Below are 24,455 nucleotides of genomic sequence, written 5' to 3'. Positions count from 1 at the left end.
TGCTAACATTTTGAACTCCATGCTAAGGAATACGCTCGATACTCAATGCCACAATGATCATTTTAAAATACTCTTGTTTAAAATCACTATTAAAACTGTTCCCGAAAGATTCATTGTTGTACTTTTTATGTGATTTCAGCATTGATACTTCAAAGGAGAATCTGGTTTTGATACTTTAGTTTTGTTAGAATTAGTATAATTTTTTTCACACGTTTGATAATCCTTATAGCCATTTCCCTTGTTCTTTGGATTAGAACTCCTGACTTGATACCTACTGTTGGTTTTGGTTTGTAAATTCATTGTTGTTTACATCCTTATCACCGGTAATCGCCATGGAAACTCATAGTAAAACATTAAGTATACTATATTTATCTATATATCTATATAGGGTGCACGGTGGCAAAGGCGGTTAGCGCTCTTGCCTCCCAAGAAGGACATCGTGGGTTCGATTCCCGGACCAGACCAACATCACATGATCTCTCTGGGTGGAGTCTGCATGTTCTCCCCGTGTTACCGTGGGTTCTCTCCGGGTTCTCCGGCTCCTCCCACCGTCCAAAGACATGCATGTGTTAGGTAAAAATTGGTGACTCTAAATTGGCCCTAGTGAATGAATGTGAGCGTGAACTGTCTGTAATGTCTGTGTCTCTGTGTTGGCCCTGCGACAAGTTGGCCACTGTCCAGGGTGTACCCCGCCTAAGGCCCGAAGTCACTGGGATAGGCTCCAGTCACCCGCGACCCCGAAAGGGAACAAGCGGTAGAAAATGGATGGATGGATGGATATTTATCTATGTGTAGCCCTTAACGTTTACTTTTCTGATGCCAAATAACTTTCTTAGCCTTGTTCAATGTGTTTTCCAGTCATATACTCAGGGGAGATCACATGTTATAACACCAAACTATTCTTATAACTAATTTACACAATAATTAAGTCTAAGGATTGCAGATCAGATGTTCACGCTTTTTCTAGTAAATCAGCTAAATGAATAACTAGCACTAAAGTAGGGGACCTGGAAATAAGTTCTACATTTGCCAATAGTCCAGCTCCAAATATGTTCTCGGACGCTGTTCTTCGAAAACAAGTTGAGATGAACTTTGCCTCGTCATAGTTTTTTCTAACGATCTTCCTGCACATTACATTTGATCATTTTCAAATACAAGTTCCCTAAAAGAACGTAACGCTACCTGCATGAACTGAAAGGATGCCTCGAAGTCCTCCACCGGGTACATTTTAATTCGGAAAAACTTGAGCCCCATGATCAGGCTGATGGTGGATTGTATCACGTACGAACTCTGCTCCTTTTGCTTTAGTTCTTTAAGCTCGGAAATAAACTTCTTCCTCACTCCTGGGAACCTGCCAAAACAAACCATTACACATTATGACATGCAGAACTGTTCTCACAGCAGAGTCGTCGTCATTAATACAGGAAAAAACAGTGAGTAATGTTGAAGTTTTGGGCGTTTGTGTCTGGAGCAGATAGCCTCCGTGTGGACAGACTTGACCGGCACGACTCGGCCGCCCGCTCTATATTTAGAAAGGCATGTGGAGGGGTGATGTACTGGGAATGTGTGTGTGCCGGCTGGTTCTGAGCGCACTGGTGTCTGTGAGGGCTCGGCGTGCTTCACATGGGCTGGCACCGCTGATAAGTGAGTGGAGGAGTCATCGGGAGATCACGGCTGGTGCTGAGTGTTCCAATGCGAGGCAAATAAACACTGGGGGAAGGCTGTGTGCGTGAAGAAGAGCGGCAAGAGCTTTAAAACGCTTTTTTAAACTACTGCATCTGGGCTCCATAATTACAATATCATGTTTACATGTAATATACCTATTTGGGTAAGGATGGGAACCAAATGTAGTTTAACTGCAGATTGTTTTGTACCTAGCATTTCAAATTGAAGAGGCATATTTCAACAAGGCATTTTAAAATATGGTGTAATGACAACAGTACATTAAACTATTTGTAATGTTTCTCACAGTTTTGTCATTTGGGATGTTTAAATCTTTGTATCCTAGTTTAGGTCTCAATCACACACCAAAATAACTTCAATTTTGCTGATTAATATTGACTAACAGTTGCATATAAACAGTATAAAGCATATTAATGAGAATAAATGAGTATTACAATTAGGCAAATGACCTCCAGATCTCAGTGGCTTGTGTTTTTTAGCTAAAATTACAAAATTGGATCAAATCTCTCACCAAGTCTCTTAAATTGAGCTTAAAAAGTGCCATTCAAAGACACAACGTTGACAACCACAACACGTTTCTGCTCTGTGGAGTCACATGTTTCCAATAACTGGTTTGAAAACTGGACCATGGTTTTCTCACATTACACGACCCGAGTTGGAGGTCCATCTCTACATGTGTTACATTTCTAACACATGCACTCAGCCCCGGCCGGCTCTTCTCGCTCTGCCCTGAAGACACATGCACGCCATGTGTAAGGGCAGTTTGAACGGGGTCAAAGGGAGGACAGGTAGCTACTGCATATTCACGTTTTCCCAGCTGCAAGTGTCGCCCGGGTTTCGACAACTGCGCGACAAGCAACAGGAAATAGGGTCAAGTGTCGCAGGAAACCTCTAGTGTGGTCCGAATGAAAGCTAACACACCAGCAAATAGTTATGGTACGATCAGCAAAAGTGAAATAGCACACTTTAACTGGGGATAGCCGATAAACCGGGTCCAGTATCAGTATCGGACGGTATCAAACTATTTTTAATTTCAATTTTTAGCAATATTGAAAAAACTTTATTCGTTTAAAAAAGTAATAATTAGGCTAAACATGACCCGATGTTTACACAAATCATACAACTAATTATTTTATATCCCAGAAAAACACATTCTGTTTCATTTGTTATTATTTCTTCATAAGTTAAAAGTTAATTGGTGAACTTTACATCACCTTAGAATAGATTTGCGGGCCTTGCTATGGAGTTTATTATCCAAAAATGGAATTATCGGTATGGGCAAATATTGGTTATCAGCAACAGAAGCAAGCTTACAATCTAATATATTAACGACCCAATCCCTGAATGTAACATAAATTAAGAATAAAGTGGCTTCTCTTTGCTTATATTTGTTACCTCGTTAAGATTAGAAAATAGGGGAACATTTAAGACTAATAAATGTCATTTTTTCAGACGTTGAAAGATGCTATTTCCGTAGTCACAGCTGCCACGGCGAAGACGGACAGAAGCAAAACAGCCACAAGCTTAAAAGGCAATGTGGCTTAAGTGTCTTGCCCAAGGACACAGCAACATCTTGGGAATCGCCTGTTAAATTTGTGGGAAAACACTGCCTCTCTAAAATAGAGGTAAAAACTGAATATTACGCCTGATCGTGACATTGTCGATACAAACACAACATAATAAGTTTGTTTTCAGGAGCAAACACAGACACACTGAAAGGCCATGTTGCTGCGTAGATGTTGGTTCTTTTACCTGGATTGGGCTACAACTCCAACCACTTCAGCATAGAGATCTGCCACAATGTGCATGTTGCCAGTGTTGGGCCCCAAATACCTACAATGAGCAGAAAAATAAGCTGTGTAAACTGTAATTGAAAGAAACAACTATATATATATATATATACTTTTGTTAGTGGAAATTACCCTTCTTTATACTTGAAGTGCTTGAAGGCCAGGTTGATTACTTCCTGAATGAGTCCGTCTAACAGTGGGTGAAGGGGGATCTTGAATGAAAGCACAAGGTTATTGGTTATTTTTTAAATCAAATGACAAGATGTGAAGACAATAGAGCAGACACGGCGGGAGCTTTGCCGCATTGAGAGCTACGCGCAAACACACGAGTCATAAAATTATAATCACACTTCATATTTAGGCCATACCAATACATTAGCATATTAAAAAAGCTCTCTTCATAGTCCAAGTCACAGCTACAGAGACGATACTGTGATCGCTACAGGAATGCGAAATCAAGATGACTGTTTGGATGAATAACAAAAATACAGCAACTCAATGGTTCAGCAGATTATACTAGACCTGACTTACAAATACAAGTTAGTCTGGATGTTCACATTGTCACTCACCTGTTTTAAAACTTCTATTAGAACAAGAGAGAAGATGAAGTCAATGGCCAGATCCCTCCGCTCCAGTAAATAGTCCTTTTGTTGCTCATCACTGCAACAGACGACAAAGAATCAGGACGGTGACTTTAAAATATACTTTTAGCGTTTTATAAGTGGATATTTGGGATATTTACATTGGAGACATTCAGATGTGTCAACGAATATATGGACATACAAGTAGTTTTATTGCATTATTTAAGTCTAAGATTCTCCGATAGAGACAATTTAAGCAGTTTTTTTTTAACCCACAATCAAGCAGGAGGGCTGGCAGTCCTCCCTCAGAAACAGATAAATAAACACATACAGAACAGAACAAATATTACATCAATCCGGTGTATTTTAGACCATCATGGGCCCAAATTTGAGTCTTCTCTCCAGCAATTAATCATGCGCTTCTCCCTCTGTTTGCTTTATTCGGTGCTTGCTCATGACCTGCTTTGACCCCTTTTCTCATCCAAAACCAAACCAAAAAAAGAAAAGAAAACTTGCACAGTACAAATGCAAGCTTCACGTCAAAGTGTATGTATCTAGTCTCTTTATTACCAACATTCTTTGCTCGTAGGCTTTATTAGACAGTACAGTAGAGAGTGAAATGGGGGAGAAGAGCAGGGAAGAGATTAGGCAAATGGTCTGAGCCGGGGATATGTGCTGCTGCTTTAACCACTCAACCACAAACAGCACCCAAAACGCTGCTGAATGTAAACAGCTGGGACCAACCACACAGTGTAAGAGACTTGGCCTTGTCAGTCAAATGAAACCGCGACCCTTTTTTCCTCTAACGACTCTTACTTTTTGGACTTGGTGTTGGCCCGCGGTCTGTATTCGTGCGACTCGTCCTCCAGCCCGTTCTGCCTCTTGTACCAGTCGAACAGTGTCCTGAGGATGGAGGGCAGGCAGTACTCGGCCAAAGAGCTCATGCTGTTCATCAACTGCACAAAACACACACACACACACACACAAAACACACACAGACACACACCGACACACACAGACCGGGATTAACCTCTGGAGCCGCACGCGACACCGATCCTGCTCTAAGTCTGGTATCAGTGTGTCAAGTGCAGACCTGATCAAACTGAGGGTCCTCTCCCCTCTGAAGAGACTTGTTCAGTGGCTTCTCCTGAAAGATAACGACACAGAATGTGACAAAGAACTCGGCGTTACGAGATGGAGAGGTTTATAATCGCTCTGACTGTGGGACCCGCTTTTATCCCCGAAAAGTAACTGATTCTCCAACATTATTTCATACAATCCTTGATGGTAAAGTTGAGTCATAATTCAGGGATTGACGCAACATAAAATATAGGGATAGAGATATTTGCAGTTGTAGTATATCGTCTATGACACTTCAGTTTCAAACAGAAGTCCATCATTTGTTTTGGCCGACCTGCTGCCTAAAGAATACACATTAAGCTTTATTTTAACATTTAAGTGCACAAAGGGCACCGCTCTCTTGTGAGTTTGTGGCTAAACAGGGCTGTAGATGAGTTTGTAGTCAATTTAGAGCTAATAATTTGGGGGAAATGATCAAAATTGGTGCTACATATCAGACAAATAAACTATAACTATAAGTATCACCTATGAAAACCCCACAATGGTTGATTAAAAAACATGCAGAAGTCCGCTTCCCTTCAAACAGCTTGTGTCCTTGATTATGTACAATGTCATTCCCTTCAAATAAGTACGTAAACAAGTGAACAAATCGATGTTAAAAAGGATCAAGTTATGGCAGAGTAAACAACAGGTGCCACATAATGCGACGTGTGTTAAATAGTCAAAGGGAAAAATGAAAAACAGAACCGTGAATCGGGGAGAAAGAGAAAAAGTAAGAACAGCACAAGAACTCACCAGCGGTTCGGCCATTATGATCCTGATCTTGCGCTCGGACAACAGGGTGAAGTTTGCAAACAGACTCTTGAGGACGAACTCGCCCGGTTTACTCTCCGGGTCCACATTTACCGGCGCCATGACGACAGGACCCTTTCTCTCCACTGTTCCGCTGACTGGAGCGACGGGGGGCTTCAGACCCACTGGAGAGGCTGTGGGCGGAGACGGAGAAGAACACATGTTTCATGATTTCAGCTTAACTTATGCACTGTAATAATAGTCCACATTATGTTATCATTATAAACATCATAAAAGATATTCTGACCCGTTATGGTTCCACAAAATAAGTCGTTCTTTAAACAGAGGTGGGCGATGTAGACAAAGATGAATTTATCAATATTCACACAATATTTTAACCACCAGGAATGTGCTAAAACGTGTCTGTAAATGGAAAATCTTGGGTTGAGGTTAAAGTATCTCAAAAAACATGAATGGACCAGAAATGTCACAATTTAAATATCTCCAAAACAACAATTGCGATATGTTTTAAATCTAACTGTAAACGTGAAGCAATAAGGATTGTCATGAGTAATTTAGAACAAAACTCATATAATTGGTCCAACTAGTGTATGATTGCAAGAGACATTGCATATTTAAGATAGTGAAATATCTGGCTCATGATACAATAGCATTAAGATTTTGTGATACATGTGATAATCAATTGACTGCACGACATTCTGTTTGAGAATGATAAGAGAGCAAGTGAATGAGTTTTTGATTTAAGATACATATTCATGGTAAATTAAAAAAAAAACGCATTCTTAAGACACCAAACTGTTTGGATTAGATAGAGAAACTATAACTCAAGTAACACTAAGATTAAGAGTAACTGTCTGTAAATAACAATAATAATTTTAAAATTTATGTAATTCGAAGGACAACTCATTAAATAAATCACAAAATCCGGCACAAACATCTGAAAAAGAAAATCCTGTCTGAAGAAATGTTTGACTTACTCACAGTAGAAACAGTTACTTTAATACAAATATTAAGTACAAGTTTCATGTCAAAACATTACCTCAAGAAGTACAATTTGAAAAAGTGACTCAAGTACTCAAAGAACTTTAAAGGAGCACTGCCCACCTCTGCTCGTAACAATACTTTTACTTCACTGTCAATCAAAGCTCTACTAAACTCCAACATTCAAATCCTGTTTAAATTAACGTTTAAATGTCGTCCTTTTCTAACCAGTAGAAAAGGACAAAGACAAACGAACGTAGACGACCGACAAATCCCCTCAACAGTAAACCATCTCCAAAACTGACACAACTAAAACAGTGCGTATAATTAGGACGTGTTTTTCTATCTGTAAATAACCGATGCATTTGTGGTATAGTAAATAAACTCTGGACTGAGGCCAAGTGTCTGGAGCCATGACTAAATTTAGTTACGTATAAAGAGGGTGCCACATTTGACTGAATACACTCTCCAGATTCACAAACACCCGCTGGTCAAGAGCGCCGTATCGCTTCTCCCCGGGGATGACATAATTTCGATAGAGCGCGCTGATGGCTCTCATAAGACGTAATGGCGTCTGCAGCGATACGGCGCGCTCTGAAAAGGTTACATTAGTGAGACGCACCACAAACAAACTGACACAGATACGGCGGAGGAGGGGCTGTTCCTGTCAGTCATCTCGGAATACTGACATAAGAGCTATAAGACGTATACATTACGCCAAGTTGATGATACGAACGCGGTGACAGGAGGTAATAGAGACTTGAGATATGGCAATTTTACACAGAGAGTACGGTTTGTTCTGAAATGTATGTGTGGCCCTTGTCCACCAGAAGAAGTTGTAGTAATACTCATAGTTGTAGTAGTGGTAGTTATAAGCAAAGTGTAGTAACATTAGTGGTTGAAGTACCATCAGAAACAGTTGCAGTAGTTGATAGCGGCTTATACTTTTACAAAAGATGCCTGTTTTAGCCTTGGTTCGGTAAGTTCCCCGTGCAAGACAGTGAACTCGTGATTTAAGCTCTTAAATTTTAAATTAAAGGAAGATTTAAGTGAATAAATAATACATTAGTTCACGAAAATGCAACCATACAACTTGACAAATAATTATTTTAACTAGGGCTGCAACTAATAAGTAATTTAGCGTTTATTCTTTTGTTGACTCAAGATTAATTCTTGTTGTTTTAATGGCGAAATGTGAGATTTCTTTTTAGACAAAGACGTTTTTTTTTAAATCAAAACCCATTTTTGCTGTGTCATTTTGATTTAACTCTTGCTTTGTTCTGACACAAACCTCTTCTCTCAGCAACTGACATGTTTTAGAGTTCATGTATTGTCCAAATAACGACTGCTTGATAACGAAATTAGTTGACATTTATCACAATTTACTTTTGACCAATCGGTTAATTCAGTCCAACTTGTAACAACACATCATTCATAATAGTAACTGTCAATCACAGCTCTACTAAACTCCATGCGGACAGCTCAATCAGGCGCTCAGTCGGGGCCGTTTGACCTCCGTTGACCACGTGACCCCTCTCCGCTCGTTTCCCTGACGAGGTGAGAGGTAACAGGACTAATTGCCCGGCATCTCTCGAGGCCCGTTTGTGTGTAACCGAATCGCGGCGGCGTGATGCAAGCACGAGCGCACGTGAACAATGGCAACTCCTCTACGCTTACCGAGGCCTTTGATGAAGCTGATGACGCTGGCTCTGCTCCATTTCGTCGGGACCTCCATGGTGTCGGTGCGAGACGGGCCGAGCCACGCAAATGATATCGGGACGGATCTGGTCGGATTATCGAGAGAGCGTCAAACTGAAATCTCCGTCGACATCCGTCATGATAAGTCGAGCGGGCGAATCCCAAAATAAGTGCTTAACCAAAGCTAAAAGTGTGTACTCCCATCGTAGCGCGATAGCTACATCCAACTTTGAATCCAAATTAGCCAAGGGGTCATGTTGTGTGCACGAGGGCAGCCGCAGTCAAACGTCCTTTACGAAATCAAGCGGCTTATTCCAAAGTAGCGCTCCAGAGAAGGTTGATCGCGAAGTGCAGAGGGCCCCATGCTGAAGAGATACATGAGACCAGAACTATCAGGTTGTAGTCCAAAGTTCCCCTTACAAGCGTGACCTTGAAAGTTGTGGACGCGGAACAGTGGGAAGTTGCAGGCGAGAAAAGTGCGTCTTCTTTTTTTTGCGTTTGGCTGTCAGTAGTCATTAAAGTGAAGTCTCCTTGCTGCTTGTGGAGATCTGACCAGAGGAGTTGGGGCTGGAATTTCAACACTGCCCCGAGAGAGCAGCGCGGGGCGAGGGGGGGGCAGACTATTTATAGAGCGCTGTCGGTCAGTCTCTTACATACCCACCACCACTCCTACTCCTGACCCCGAAGTGTACACATATGCAAATAGCACGAGCCGCTGCATAGAGGTGGCTTTGTTTGGGGGAGGCAGGTAGAAACGAGGCCTCAGCTGCACACTGGACTGTAGTGTCCAGTCATGTAAGAGGTCACTGTAAACCTGCACAGCCGCCCTTTATTTATGTGAAAACATCTTTCAAAAGTGTATTTCTTCACTTTTATGAGTCATTTTACAGTCCATTCACATTTGTCGGCTACTTAAACCCCATATAATACATTTAAAGGCATTTTTTAATACATTTCTGTTGAATTGACAAGCAAGACTAAACCAGGGACAACATCAGGACTAAATAAAGACTAAAACAGGTCTTCATCAAGGACTAAAATAGGACTAAACAAGGTATAAAACAGGACTAAATCAGGTCTTCATCAAGGACTAAAACAGGACCAAACCAGGTACAAAACTAAGACCAAATCAAGACTAAAGCAGGTCTTCATCAAGGACTAAAACAGGACCAAGCCAGGTACAAAACAGGACCAAGCCAGGTACAAAAGAGGACCAAACCAGGTACAAAACAGGACCAAACCAGGTACAAAACTAGGACCAAATCAAGACTACACCAGGTCTTCATCCAGGACTAAAACAGGACAAAACCAGATACAAAACAGGACTAAATCAAGACAAAACCAGGTCTTCATCCAGGACTAAAACAGGACAAAACCAGGACTAAATCAAGACTAAACCAGGTCTTCATCAAGGACTAAAACAGGACTAAAACAGGACAAACCTACCTGTCTGACCTCCTCATCCCCCACCGCCCCTCCCGAGCTCTCCGATCCTCCTCCTCTCTCACCCTGACTGCACCAACATCCCGACTCAAAAGTTTTGGCGACAGAGCATTCTCCCGAACAGCACCCCGACTCTGGAACTCCCTCCCCCAACCTGTCCGCCACTCTCCCTCACTCACAACATTCAAATCCCGCCTAAAAACATACCTCTTCACCCAAGCCTATGACCTCCCCTACCCCTAGCCTCCTCTACCCCATTGCCTACTCTTCTACCCCCTGTTACATCCCCATCTTTTTCTCTCTACTTCTTCTGTCTTGTTCACTTTATCTGTATATTAATGTGTATTGTACGTGTTGTCCCCCCCTGTCTGTAAATACCCCCCCTTTTTTTATTATGTTCAGCGTCTTTGGGTCACTGAAAAGCGCTATATAAATAAAAGTTATTATTATTATTATTATTACAAAACCAGGACTAATGTCATAACACATAGTATTGTCTGACTATCGTTATTGAGTATTATCATATATTTAGGGAACATAGTTGATATTTTAGGGCTTGTTTAAGTTGTGTTTTCTTTTGTCAAAAGTCTACTATCACGTGTCTCCATTATTTCAGTTTTAGCCTTAGTTAGATAGAGCTGTCTATTTCTCTTGACTATTTAGTGCCTTCACATATTTATGGAAAAGCACAGCATTCAAATAGAATATCATTACGCAGCCAAGAGCCATAACTGAGCAGTGTTATCAGTGGCATTGTTAGCACATTACAGGATCTTATGTTCGCCCCCACAGACCCAGCATGACAAAAGGAGAAGGTAATGTCTAAATATCGCTGACTAAACATAGACGATCTGCTTCAGCTGTTGTGACATTTGAACAGTGCTGTAACGGCGGGGAATGTATTTCTGTGCATCACTAAAGATGAACGTTGACCAGTCGTGTAAATCGATCCTCCCAAACGTTCATTACGGAGCACTGACCAGGGCACGAGCTCCATAACTCAGCGTTTTCACTGATGAATCAGCAAAAAACGACGACATCGCCGGTCGATAGGAGCCACCTCGATATCAATTACATAAACTTTAACCAGATTATTTTTGCCTTTGAGATATTAGGATGACAAAACATGAGACTCTGCAGGGACAATGTCTGGTTCAGGGAAATGATCGGCAGTTATGATCCACAATATCATTTTTATTATTATTAGGACAAACCCGAAGAAGACAGTTTGATATCAATACTTCTTAATGTGTAGTGTCAGAAAGTCAGTAACTTAACGATGCAGAAATGTCTATCTTATCTTAGTAATTATCATCAAGGCATAGAGCGGACAAATATCTATAACTGTTGTGTTTAGAGGCATGAAGACGTGGAGAACTCTGCAAATACTGATGTTTTAAATCAAGTTTTATTGAAGCATTACAATTATCTGAGGATGTTTTTTAATATTTTATAGTCTTTTATGCATTCTAAATTGTGTATTTGTATGTTTTTTTAATGGTTTTAACAGAATGTAATGCGTTATTATGACGTGCACCACAGGAGACCTCGATGAGCAGATCCAAAACAAAGAAAGAATCCAGACAATGAGCATTTCCGTCACATGGTTTTCTGAAATGTTGGTAATGTTAGTAACGGAACAAAAAAAAATCACTTTTTTTTAAAACAGAGTCACTGTTTAAATACAAGCTTAAAACGTTGAAAAATGTATAATATCGCAATTGCTTCATGGAATCCAAAATTAGAAAACTGAGTTGTCATAAAAGCTTGGGAAAGTATCAGGGAGCTAAAAACAATAACACTCTTTCAAAAATAATGATGGTATAAAGTGACCTTCCTGAATTTTACTGATTAACTTTATTGTCCATTCATGTTTTATGCAACATGTGAAACTACACCACAGCGTTTACAGGCACATTCTTGCACAATATCTGCCGAATATAGATACATGTTATGTCACGTTTTTAATGCATAGCAGAGTCACATCTATGGCACGAGCACCTGTGATGAGGACTGGTGATAAGATGTGCCCCGTATAGAAGTTTCCATGCAGACATAGGTTCGGTTTGGTTGCGTGACGTCACATTGTCTTGCACACAGACATTCTGATGGCATGAATCACCGCCTCACCGCCATAAGATGCCAGCCCACACCTAAAGATCCAAAACGCCTTCTTGTTCAAATTAAAGGGCAGACGTCTACAATCATAAACTGCATATTTTACAAGCCCAAGAAGAAGAATGGGTCTGCGTAGATAGAGGAGCGGCGTGTAAAAAAAGGGCCTGTTGTAGCGAAGTTAACACAAAAACACGATGAATAAATGCCATCAACAAGCGCTAACAGAGCTCGACCTGCTCACGTCGGACCAGGCCGCCGCCGCTGCTGACTCACTGCTTCTGAGCCTGATTTATCCACCTTGGCACCGCTCAGGCATTTCTGTGGCGTTGCATTTTACATCACGCACGCGGGTCAGTAAGTGAGAACTGTGAGCTTGTATACAGACTAAATATATAGGTGTTAATATCAGATTAGAGACTGGGATATGTCTAACTAAATATAAGTTAAATCTTATTATTGTGAGGTGCATGGTTATGGGAAGAAAAAAAGAAAATAGATTTCACAGGAAACACAGGATTTGAAGAGGTCTAAGGTCTAAACTAAATATATTCACCCTTTACAATCTGATAATGGCGACAAATAAAACTGCATTCTCAATTTAATTGCAATTAGATTAGATAGTCAGAGTGGTCCGCTTCATTAGAGTGACTGTGCCACTGCTTTCACGTCATAAAAGAGGGGATTTAAAGCCTTTTTTCAGGTGTATTACACAATAACAGACCCAGTAATGACTGAAGCACAGTCTGTTAACAGCCATTGCTATTGTAAAATATGCTATTAAAATACGCACATCTCATTAACACTTGTTGGCTGACAACACACGTTTAATTCATTTCTTAGTTTATTTACTTCTTTTGTTCATTCCCAAAGGCTTCGTCGCTTGTTGCTCTTTGAAAATGTGACAGCCCTGATTTGACTGTTATGTTGGCCTTACTCTTCATTGGGAAACTGCAAAACAAATCATTTCATCAATCAGTCCAGTTTGTGTTGATGACTCAACATATTTACATGTTTTGGTGGATTTGGTCGCCGCACACACAGTTACTGAATGTCTGTCTCCATTCTTCCCCCCTGTTGATTGTGTTTATTGTCATTCGTATGCTGTTTGTATTTAAAGCCTATTCATCAGTTTCAAACAAAGACAACAGTCCTCCATCATCAGCAATCAAAATCAAAATATTATAACATTTTAATGGCTTTACGTCCTCACAAAAACCTTCAAATCAGGAAGGAACAAATTCCCTCAGGGCAACGAACAGGGAGAGACATTCACTGCTAAATAGAACGACGTCTTAACCGTCTGCGAGGTCAATCAATCAGTGCACGTGAATTGAAAATGCTTTAGAGACGGCAAATAAATATCAGGCAATTGCACGTCTTCTATCAATTCCATGAAATCAAGTCCATAATTTCTAAGAAAAATAATGACTGCAGTGTATTAATCTAATCAAACGAGGGTTTATTCTCGTCTTGTGATTATGAATATGCTGCAGTTTGGAGCTGCGCGGGGCCTGGCTGCTGGCTCATAAGCCGTCCATTACCGCCATGACCTTGGGAGCTCCGCATCACACGTCAGCGGCTCTGAGCTCCGACTGAACCTGAATGAAAAAGCCTCGCTCTCTCGCATGTGCCTTTTCTGTTGTTTTTTTTTTTATCACCGTCGCCGTTCTCTGCATCAGCGTGAAAAAAAAAAAAAAAAAAAAAAGGCTCACGGCGCACAATCAAAACAATGCGCTGTGTCGACCCCGGCGCTCGGTAACCTTCACCGAACAATGCACGTTACCGAGCAGGTCCGGCGTTTCCTTACTCTCCTGCCATTACAACCAATTAAAAGTTATTGCTAATAGCTAGGCTCATGTTGACAGCAATATGCCAATGAACATAAAAATCAAGAAGCTATTTACCAAACAGAAAGAAGAAGCGTAGTATTTTTAATCATATAACGATGCACTTCCTCTGTGTGTCAAGAACTGTTACATCAAAACAGTGCAGCCCAGTTTGTTCTCCATATCTCTGGAAGCAAAACACAAAACCAATTAAAAGCTTCTATAATAATACATACGCGCTCAAAATCTGATATTTAAAGAGCAAGAACGTCTGATTTCTCTCTACTTATGATCCCGCTGATTATTCACATTGGATTTTGCTGTTTGCACGTCATGTAAATAATCTTAAAGAGGCGGTAATCAGATAATAACCAGATTGTGGAGATGGCCATTACATTTTAAAGGCAGTGAACAGGCAGTGTGTGGCTCCTGGCAGTGTGCGGGAGCCAACAGTCGCTGCTGGTCCAAAGTACAGTATGTCCAGTGATGCTGCTCCGAGCCTCCGAGCTCTGAAGGAGAACACTTCACATCCTGTCTGCTAAGCATCGATCACAACTATCGATGAGTGATTTCAGGCTTTCTGTCAACAACACATAAACTGGTTAAGCGCGACGTAATAATTCACCGAGAAAAATAATGCGTTCGGATGAAGAGAGCACATGACGCAAAGTGGTGAGTGGTTCCCAGCGTATATAATTAGTACAGAAAAAGTGCTGAGCTGTCGGGTTTACCCTGAGCTAACCCGAGCGCATCTCATGACCCCTCGTCGTCCGTTACGTAATCTTCCCAAATATTGACACCGCAGATGATGCTGGTGTTTGCGTTTCAATCCGTTGTGTGCTTTTAAACGTAGAATAACCACATTGTAAAGACGCTCGATGCAGTGTTACAAATCATTAAGAGCAACGGAGAACAAACGCAGAACTGACCAAAAACAACAAAGACCACACTGACTATTATTATTATGATGTTTATGATTATTATTAGCAGGATCATAAATATGTGAGCACAAAAAACAATGAACATCTAACTTGAGAAGAACGTTGTCCCCGGATGAATACAGTAAACAAAAAAGTGCAATCAACACAGCAGGACAGAATAAATCCCCAAAGCGACTGTACACTAAAAGTCCAGACAGAGCAAACCAAAAGCAAACAGCTGATGAGCACAAGCTGCACTCGTCACATCTCGTACTCACTGCCTCCCAAAGACTTGAGCAGGGACTTGATGCTGATGTCAAAGAAGCCCGAATCCTGCTGGCTGGTCGCCATGGCTGCGGAGGCTGTGTCGCCACGGTGACAGACAGCGCAGGGAGGACCGGGCGGCGAGATGAGGCGCTGCGGACCGGGACGAGGGACGCGGGGAGGCTGCTAATGCTAACGCTGAAGGCGGAGCTGAGCCCGTGTGTGTGCGTGTGTGTGCGTGCGTGTGTGCGCGCGCGAGCCCAACGAGGAAAGATAAACTGTCAGTTCCTGTTCTGTGCGGCTCTGTGCGGCTAACACGAGGCTAGCACCCATCCCCTCTGTGTTTTGCTCTCTCAGGACAGTGATACACAGATGTTGGCAGGCGCACACAGCCAATCAGCTTAAAGGAAAGAGAGGAGAGAAGTGAGGAGAGAGGGAGAAAGGGAGCGGGAGGAGGGAGGAAAACAGAGCAGCGCGGCATAGGAAGGTGGACGACAACAAGACGATCAGGAGCGAGTTATGCACAGAAACGATTCTAATGCGTTGCAATCCGTGAGTGAAGGGTTTTGTGCTTTTAAATGAGCGTGTGATTCCGCTCGGCCAATGAGAGCCCAGCGCAGCAATAGCAGACGGGTCATCTATGCAGCGAGGGTCTGGGGCTAATCGCAGCTGCACAAGCACAAAATGCACCAAAAAATGGCCCTCGATGGGACTTTATGAATGAGCACAAAGGCCCCGCTCCAGACTGAAATGAAAGGCTCCTGGCTCATGTTTGCTGACACTGTACATCCGGTCTGTCCTGAGCGCGGGGGAAAAGCGGACTCCAGTCGAATTCTCCAGCGCATTATGCTTTTAGTGTATTTTCATCATTTCATAACAGCAGCTGCGGCTCTTACTGGATTTTCCGAGTCTATTTCTGGGACGTTGTCGAACGGAAAAATAATCACGACCCCGACTTAAAAGTGCAAAGTCTGGCAGGCCGGACCCACAGGTCAGGAGCGAGCGTTCGGATGACACGGACTATTAAGACTTTATGGAAAGAAATGTAAATATTTCTGCTACTAAATATCTAACGTTTGGAGACAAATGAAAAGAGAAAAGACTTGGATACATTTAACATTAACAATCATTTTAATATGATTTTCTAGATTTGTCGACCTTCATTCAAACGATTAAAGTGTATAAAGTTATGCATGATTCTTTATGATGATTTAAAATGTAAGGGACTCTCAGATAGTACACATTGCCCAGTGAAAAAGTCCAGCAAAAGAGTTAAACGTGCAATACGAGTGGTCTAATATATCTATCTTTCATTTAGAGGAGATTATGGATTGTTTTGACGATATGCATGTGAAAAATAATTATTACCAGTATATGTGAAGTAAAAATGCTACAAAACGAGCCAATTAAAATGTTACAAATAATAATATAAGGTGATGTGTCTGCACTTTTGTGACAAATTTCAGACATTTCACATTTGTCTAATGATTAAACCTCAACTAATACGTTTAAAGACCTGTTTTAACACATTTCCGTTCATTATTGTTATCGTGATACTCCCAAATAAATATTGAGATGTCAATGTCGCCCACTGCTACGTGCATTTATTCAAATTATTTCGCCTCTCCCCAGATCTGACCAATACGTTGTCATCATCTGCTTGTCTTCATGGAGCTAGATAAGACCCTCTAGACTGGGAAGGTTAATGGCTGTGTTATTTCTTTATCCATGACAAGAAAGGTGAAGAGGCTAACTATTATAGTCTTTAAATCAAGTGTTCATAAGATTGAAATGTCATTTTGCAAATAATGACACATTTTGGGTCCAACTATTTACATTGAATCTATGTTTAGCTCGAACCCAGACGTATGGCCACAGTGAATCTGGTTAAGTAAGTGCAGTGGGAGCATAATTAGGGTCAGTATATAATTCCCAGGGCAGACTGCGGAAGTGGGTGTGCGCGCCAACAATGACAGTGGAGGAAAACAGGAGCGCGGAGCGGCAATTGCATAAGATAAAAAAGTATTAGACAAAATGCCAGCGCTCACGGGAGTTACCCAGCAGCACACTGTGGCCTGGTTCAGATTAACAGACAATTACTGCCCCATCTCCAGGGACCAGACATAAAACAAGGAAGTATTACCCGCCTATTCCTGTCTCTGAATCCTACTGCATCCACTTAGGCGTGCGTTTATCAAGCCCATTTATCTAGTCCATTTGGAGAACACTTCCGGACCTGCGTAGGCCTTTTCCGAACTTTAGTTTAAAAGCCGAGCACCGTCTCTTCTTTTACGCAGGTCCATGTGAAATGTCGAGGATAGATGTTTGTTGACCTTATTTGGCAACAGGCTGTAAACAGGAAAAGGACGTATGGGAGAAACATTACAGTGTTTATATGCCTAGCTTGTATTTCTATTATGTATCGCATGTCTGTGCTTGCTAATGGGGCTGTGCAATTATTCAAAATACAAATGTGATTACAATTATTACTCCAATGAATTACGAAAAGTGATGTCAACTAAAAAAACAACAGCACAATTGATTAAATAAATACAATTCTGAATCATATAAATGCTTGCTCTGCCCTACAAAGTCTGATTCATCGTTGCAGCACAATACTAACAGATGATTATCAGGTTTAAAGGTGCACTATCTACATTTCAACATTTTAAGGCGGGATAGGGTGCCGGTCTCCATGGAGATGTTAAACTTTGATTTGCTTATTCCGGGTCTTTTCATTGCTCAAAAATACCTGGGAAAACATGCATTGTCTTTGTGAGCGGCGTCGTCTCTCCACAGATCTGACCTGTAACTTGACCCCATGACGTCACTTGCTTGTCTTAATGGAGCTGAGGGGATTCCAGACATAGTGCGCAGGGGCCCGGGCATGCCAGCTGCAGGAATGTGCCTCCTCCACCAGCAGCTCTCGGACATGTGCGCACAGACACACAGTTTACCATGTTTCTGCTGAGCCAACGGAGGCAGTGGCACAGGCCATCCTCATCACTGTCTTTTGTCTAGTACATTTTAAACGTATTGTGTTGTATTTAATAGAGATGCGACAATAACTGAAGTATTGTGATACCGCATTGTTTAAGGTAGTTATAATTAGTTGTGATTAGTCGTCTATTATGGTATTTGGTTAACCGTAATTGATATTTGGACTTTACAGACTCTAAAACACATACAAAAGACCTTTTATGACAAAGACAGTGGCGTTATTAAGTCAATAATACACTACATTTGTACATATTCTCTGTCTAGAAGGCTTCAGCCGCCGTATTTCAACCGTTATTTGATTAAAATACATTTAAAGTCTTGCAAAAGAAATAATCCCTTAACTAGTTCACTAATCAACCAAAAAATTATCGCAGACTAGTCGACTACTAAAACAATCGTTAGTGAGACCTTTAATATTGTCAAAAGTCTCACAATAATAACAAATCATAATCTCCTTTGCTTGAATGCATTATCTTACACAGAGGGAACTACATAGACCATAATCCTTTGCTCCATTTCAGTGCAACGACATGAAGCCCAAATTGTTTTTAGCACTCATATTTTAAGTCTCCACTACAATCCCAAATCTTAATGTATCAGGCTTGTGATGCATAAAACGTTTGACACAGTTTTACTTATGCACCACATAATGAGGTTTGACAAAGTAGTGTTAGTGTCTTAAACATGTATCGATTCTTGGGGTTATTTCTCATTATATTGTTCCGTTTGGCCAGGTTGCTCTTCTATACGGGACACTGTGTAACATCTGAAATACTATTTTGAGTATTTGTTCCATTTCAGAAGCGTCACTTTCCAATATCTGTTGATAAAGTTGTACATATCATTAGCGGATCGTTGCAAAGAGCCAATATCAATGCGTCTAAATGTTCCAGTACAAGATGCCATGCCTGAACAGTTGTAAACATATCGTGTGTGGGTGTCTCAGCTCAGCGCACACACACACACACACACACACACACACACACCACACACACACACACAGACACACACACACGCACGCACGCACACACACACACACACACACGCGCGCACACACAAGGTTTACTCTTCACACTCCTCTGCCTGTCCACTCCGCACAGCTACCTTCACCAAACAGACACCAACCGCCTTGTGCCAGGAATGCCTCCTCTGCCTTCCAAAGTCTGGATTTTTGCAGCGCACACAGGATTTTATAGTATTTAGCTGCACTTTTAATGCATAGTTTGGTCTGCGACGTGAACCTTTTGTGGACATGTTTGAGCAGATGTGCTTGTAACACTCACTCCAGGTTTCCCCCTTTTTGCCACAGAGTAACCGCACGCCCACTGTCTTGTCTGTAAAGCAGTAAACTACAATGCGCCTTTGTGTTTTAAGTCCACTAAACACTTCTGTAAACTGCACTGAGAGGGCAAGACGGGCAGTCAGACCAGGCTCGAACTCGCAATCGTGAACGCGAGCTCAGAGCGGAACAGAACGAGTGAATGTAAAGATGACTAAATCACAACCAAATGCAGGTGCAGGGTGAACTGAACTGGAATGAGTTGTTTTTAGTGCCAATTCAGTGACTTTTTAAGCAGCTTTAAATTAAAAAAATGACTTCTTCTTGTACTGTCAGTTTGTTTTTTCTGCGTTTGACTTCATAGTTTGGACAATAACAGTAAATGATGAAAATAGTGGTCAATTATTTCATTAGTCACAAGTGTGGATCAAGCTCATTCATTTAGTCAATAATCATGAGTATTCACAATATACTAAGTAACTAAAGAAAAATTAAAAAGAATAATCACCAGAATCCTAGGCAGTAATTTCAGTTCAATTCATGCTCCAAAAAAAGAAAGAAAACTACGCGTAAAGTGCTTTTTTATTTTGATGTGTTGATCATTCAGGGACTTCAGGAATAGTGACAATTAATTATGAATGAAAGCATACTTTTATTAGTTGACAAATTATTTCACAAAGATGTGTTTGGACCACAGAAAAGGAGAGTGTTTGGAGTGAGATTTGTTTACTGTAAGTCTCCTGTACAAACGTGTGTAAATGTGTAACTCCTGTGAGTCAGATCTGATCATCCAGATACTTCATCGTTTTGTCACTTCCCCTTTTAGTCGACTAATCACTGCATGTTTAGAGTCGACCAAGAACAGTCTCACAAAGATGATGAAAAAATAACCTTTGCGCCAAGTTCACTTATGGTGGATTGTTATAGGACATTAGAGTTAGGACATATAGAACATTTTGCTTGACCGCTGACATTTGATTTCATGATCTTCAGTAAACATCTACAATGGTCTCGACGGTGTAAAACTCTTTGCAGCTTTACGAGAAAAATAAACAATAATCTCTTTGAGTCAAAAGTTCACAGTAATGTATTCAGTAAAACAACCTGAACATGCCACTGTTTGTTTTGAGAGCATTCAGACATCACTTATGTCTTTTATAATGTAAATGAGGTGAAAACATGGGGTCTGTGGCCCCTCCCCCTGCACTGAAAGTGTAAGGACATGAAACTATCTCCCAGATCATGAATGTGAACTGAGATCAAGTGGTTTTGGAGCTTATGACCTGAGCTCCACAAAGACATTCTCTTTCTCATTGCGTGGTGCATGATTAGTGCAGTTTTTTTTCTAAAGACGCAGCACGTCTCACTTTTCACAGCATCTGAAAAGCCACAACAAAGAGACTTGTCATTGAGCCGGACCCCTCCACTGTGAACATGCCCCAACCCAAACAGGTACCAGGAAATACAAGACCACCTTCAAATCCCTGGAGGCTTAGAGCCACCAGGAATCAGTGACAACTGCAGAAAAGTTCACCACATTATGTGTGTTGAGTCACATGCAATGCACAGTACTATGTATACGTGCTATATTTGTACTTTCAGTTTCACAGTTTACACTGAGATCACTGATCATACAGGAAAAACAACCTCACTATCACAAAGAAATAACATGATTTATTATTCACTTTTTAATGAAAAAAATGCTATTTATGTTGACGATAGAATGCAAAAGTATAAAATATTACGATTATTGTGAGAAAACCCCCCACAATTGAATGATTCCGGTATTCACAATGCACAACATTATTTGTAAAATTGTCATGATTTCAGTATTCTGACAATTAAATCGAATATTGAATAATCACGAATATCAATTCCCCTAATAATCATGACATTAGTTCAAGAGTTGAATAAAACATCAACTCTATAATCAAATAATCTTGTTATTAATCGCTCAGTCTTTAAAGCGGGATCTAATAAAGTGGTTTCCTAATAATGTTTGCTGAGACCAAACAAACAGTCATTGTTTATTTTCTCATTAGTACTGCCTTGAGCTGTCTGTTTCCTTAAAGCTTTTCAGTGTTAGTCATCCAGTTTGTTGAAAATGACCCTTGTTTATTCAATATTGCAACAGCCACAACAGCATAACACAATCTTTGTCTGTTTAGCGTCATCGGGAAAACCCCACGAGCTCAAATGTATGTATTGCTGTGTGTTATAAAGTACATAGTAAGTACAAGGTGCCCAAAACGGTCCTACCTCCAATGATCGGGAACCTCTTTCGATAAGGCTTGAACTTTTTAAACCTCCCGGTGAAGTCGCTGAGGTCAAACGAGTCCAGGGACGACATGGAGGCGATGCGCTTAAGGACATCCTCGTCCTCTTTCTGGTTCTTCTGACAATCCTGCTCCAGCCCTAGTCCCGGGCTTTGGTTCTGGTCCTGGTTCTGGTCCGAGGCGGCGCTCTCGGCCTCAAAGCTCCCGCTGTTGCGTCCATCTTCCCAAGACATGCCTCCAATTGGACAGGTCAACAGGAGCGTCACCCGCTCCTACAACTCAGACTGTGGATCATTCTTCATCGGGGATCGCAAGAAACTCTAAAACATCTACAAATACTCCAAAAGATTCAAAGTTGTTATTCCAGTTGAACAGAGGATCTTGTTGAGAGGAACGCCTTCCCATTCACAAGTATCCAGTTATAAAGAAAATGAACTCATTGCATTGCTTCGGGGTTCACAATTCTCCACAGACTTATCTTCAAAACCAGCCAATTTTGCGCTTAAAAATAGCAATTTTTCTGTTTATTTTCCTGCTCGTGAGAAGAAAAAGTCTCAGCCCGGAGCAGGGGTATCCCGTGCGCCGCCGCTGCTGCTGTCTCCCACCTGTCTTTTGTCCCGCTGCGGTGACTCTGAGGCGCAGCTGTGCCTGGGAGCTCTCAGGTGGTGCTTGGGGAGGATCCTGTTGCAGAGCTGGGGCTTGATTGGGTGGTTTGGGAACTTTTGGGTGGTTCCTTCTACAAGCGTTCACCCTCCCCACTTCTTCTTCTTTCTCTTCTTTTTGCCACTCCAGGGTACTTTCTCCACCTCTTAAATCATCCCCCCGAAGACTCTGTGCACTCTAGCGTCCCGTCAGCGCCTTCCTTCAAACCTCTCCAGTCAGTTCTCCAAACGCATGTGGGTGTGAGGGAGCAGTTCGCAGCCACTGGTCGAGGCTGTTTAGCCAGTTACAGTAACCTCGGCGTGTTAATGGTGTTGGATTACCCCAGGCGGACACACCCCTTTTTGAAGAAGGCAAACCAAGACAAACACAAACAAGCGCAGCTTTTAAAACCAGGCCCGATACGAACACGTTTTGAATGAGCGGGAGAAAGCTGCTGGTCTTGATTGGCAGATATTCATGATAAGTAACACATGAGCCACAAGCAAAAGCAATAAAAAAAGAAGGATCAGTTGACTTGTATTACTGCATTTGCATTTGACACAGTAAGGGGAAGTCGAGATTAACCGGTTCAGCGATAATTGTGATTATTCAGGTCACAACATAATCGCAAGAGCAGAAAATAATAATAAACATGACCATTTTAGAAGCAAAAATAATTGATCTTTTCTAAATGTCTGTTTAACTTTCACGCAGCTGGTCACGGAAATGGTGATCTATTACAGGGGCCGGGACCCCCAAAAAACTGACTCGGGACCTCCACAGCAAAGTTTCAAGGTTTAATTGTATTTATTTTAAAGTTTACCAAATTCCACTAAAGCATAAATGAAAAGAGAGAATAAATAGAGCGTAATAGATTCAACGTTTCATTTTAAAATCATCTGTCACTAATCCTGAATAATCACAAAATCTTAATGTTTCTTTTTAACATTAAATAATCTTGACAAATATATGGGATTAGTTTTGATGCGTCTGACAGATTTATTTGTTTTTGCAATAAATCTAATTGCATTTTTTATTATATTGCAACTGCAGTGTAGTTTGTGTCAGTGTTGACGTGTTGGTGTCGGAGTCGCTCTCGGGAGAAAGCCTCCTCCAGGTGAGCTGCATCGTCATGACGACAGCTCCTCTGAGGCTGAGCTGGAGGAGAGGGCTCGGTGCAGATAACAAGCACCGTCGGGGCCAATGGGGACAACACCGTCGTAAACAACTGTGAGCTGTCGGCCTTCAGTCGATTATGGCAGATGAATCGATCCATGCTGTTTTCGTCGCCTACACATGATAAAGTGAATCATTTTATTGGAATTATGAAAGGTTTTTATAGACAAGAGCCGAAAGGGGACGAGGTGGAGTGAGTTAGCTTGACATTTTGGGGTGAATTGGGAGTTTGTTCTGCCTTTTTACATGCAGTTTAAGGACTTTACTTGTACTTTTCTGTATAAAAATCAGTTTTTGCAAGAACTCCTGTGGTCTTGAAAGTGGTTTGGGTTGGATAGTAGAAACATTTCAAAGGTAGTCATCAGGAAAGTGCTTTTTTTAAATAGAGACGTTTCTAAATGTCCCAATTTCTCTAGTTCAAAAATCCGTTGTCCAGATGTCTATCTTTGACATTTTTCTATGACTGCTCCTGGACAAACGAGGGACAAAACTCACTTGAGTCGGATATAGAAATACTGAATAGTTTTGAGTGCAAAGAACATGTTTTCAGACAACCAGGAATGAGTTTAGTGAAATACAGACTGATACAGACTGGACAACACAGTACTAGTCGTGGATGAGTAAGAAAACTTTAAAAGTTGTTCTAGACTAAAGCAGATCAATCATAATCAATAATATATAATTTTCTCAAACAAACACCACTAGAATATTTCATATGTCTTATTTACAAGCAAAAGCAGCATAAAAGTAGATGTCTTTAAGTGATATTGTCCAGTCCAATGTGATGTTTTTGCACTGGCACCAACCAATTCATCGGCTTTACGTGCCATAACGCAGATGAAGTGAGTGTTATTGCACAAAGCTCTCATTTGAACCGTTTTAACC

At 41.2% G+C, this 24,455-nt stretch overlaps 1 protein-coding gene across 11 annotated transcripts in view; it reads right to left on the bottom strand.

The window, feature by feature from the left end:
• Positions 1 to 22,021, bottom strand: part of fryb (furry homolog b (Drosophila)) — a 63,342-nt gene extending 41,321 nt beyond the window's left edge. For 5 of the 11 annotated variants that reach the window (XM_072445854.1, XM_072445857.1, XM_072445856.1 and 2 more), the window contains exons 1-8: positions 21,736 to 22,008; positions 5,930 to 6,120; positions 5,148 to 5,201; positions 4,871 to 5,010; positions 4,043 to 4,133; positions 3,606 to 3,685; positions 3,436 to 3,516; positions 1,183 to 1,351 (exon numbers count right to left, since the gene is read on the bottom strand). In XM_072445854.1, the coding sequence (XP_072301955.1) occupies positions 1,183 to 1,351; positions 3,436 to 3,516; positions 3,606 to 3,685; positions 4,043 to 4,133; positions 4,871 to 5,010; positions 5,148 to 5,201; positions 5,930 to 6,120; positions 21,736 to 21,985 (1,056 nt within the window). In that variant the 5' untranslated portion in view covers positions 21,986 to 22,008. Of the gene's footprint in view, positions 1 to 1,182; positions 1,352 to 3,435; positions 3,517 to 3,605; positions 3,686 to 4,042; positions 4,134 to 4,870; positions 5,011 to 5,147; positions 5,202 to 5,929; positions 6,121 to 8,605; positions 8,715 to 15,211; positions 15,372 to 21,735 lie in introns of those variants that run through there. The other 6 variants (XM_072445864.1, XM_072445859.1, XM_072445862.1 and 3 more) reach the window with 5 other exon arrangements.
• Between the last annotated feature and the right edge of the window lie 2,434 nt (positions 22,022 to 24,455).

This window comes from Eucyclogobius newberryi, unplaced genomic scaffold (genome assembly GCF_026437365.1).
Source record: "Eucyclogobius newberryi isolate DKJ021-1_F unplaced genomic scaffold, fEucNew1.0.hap1 SCAF_15, whole genome shotgun sequence".
Lineage (NCBI taxonomy): Eukaryota > Metazoa > Chordata > Actinopteri > Gobiiformes > Gobiidae > Eucyclogobius > Eucyclogobius newberryi.
Note: the sequence above shows the minus strand (reverse complement) of the source record. Positions and strands in the feature narration are given on the sequence as shown.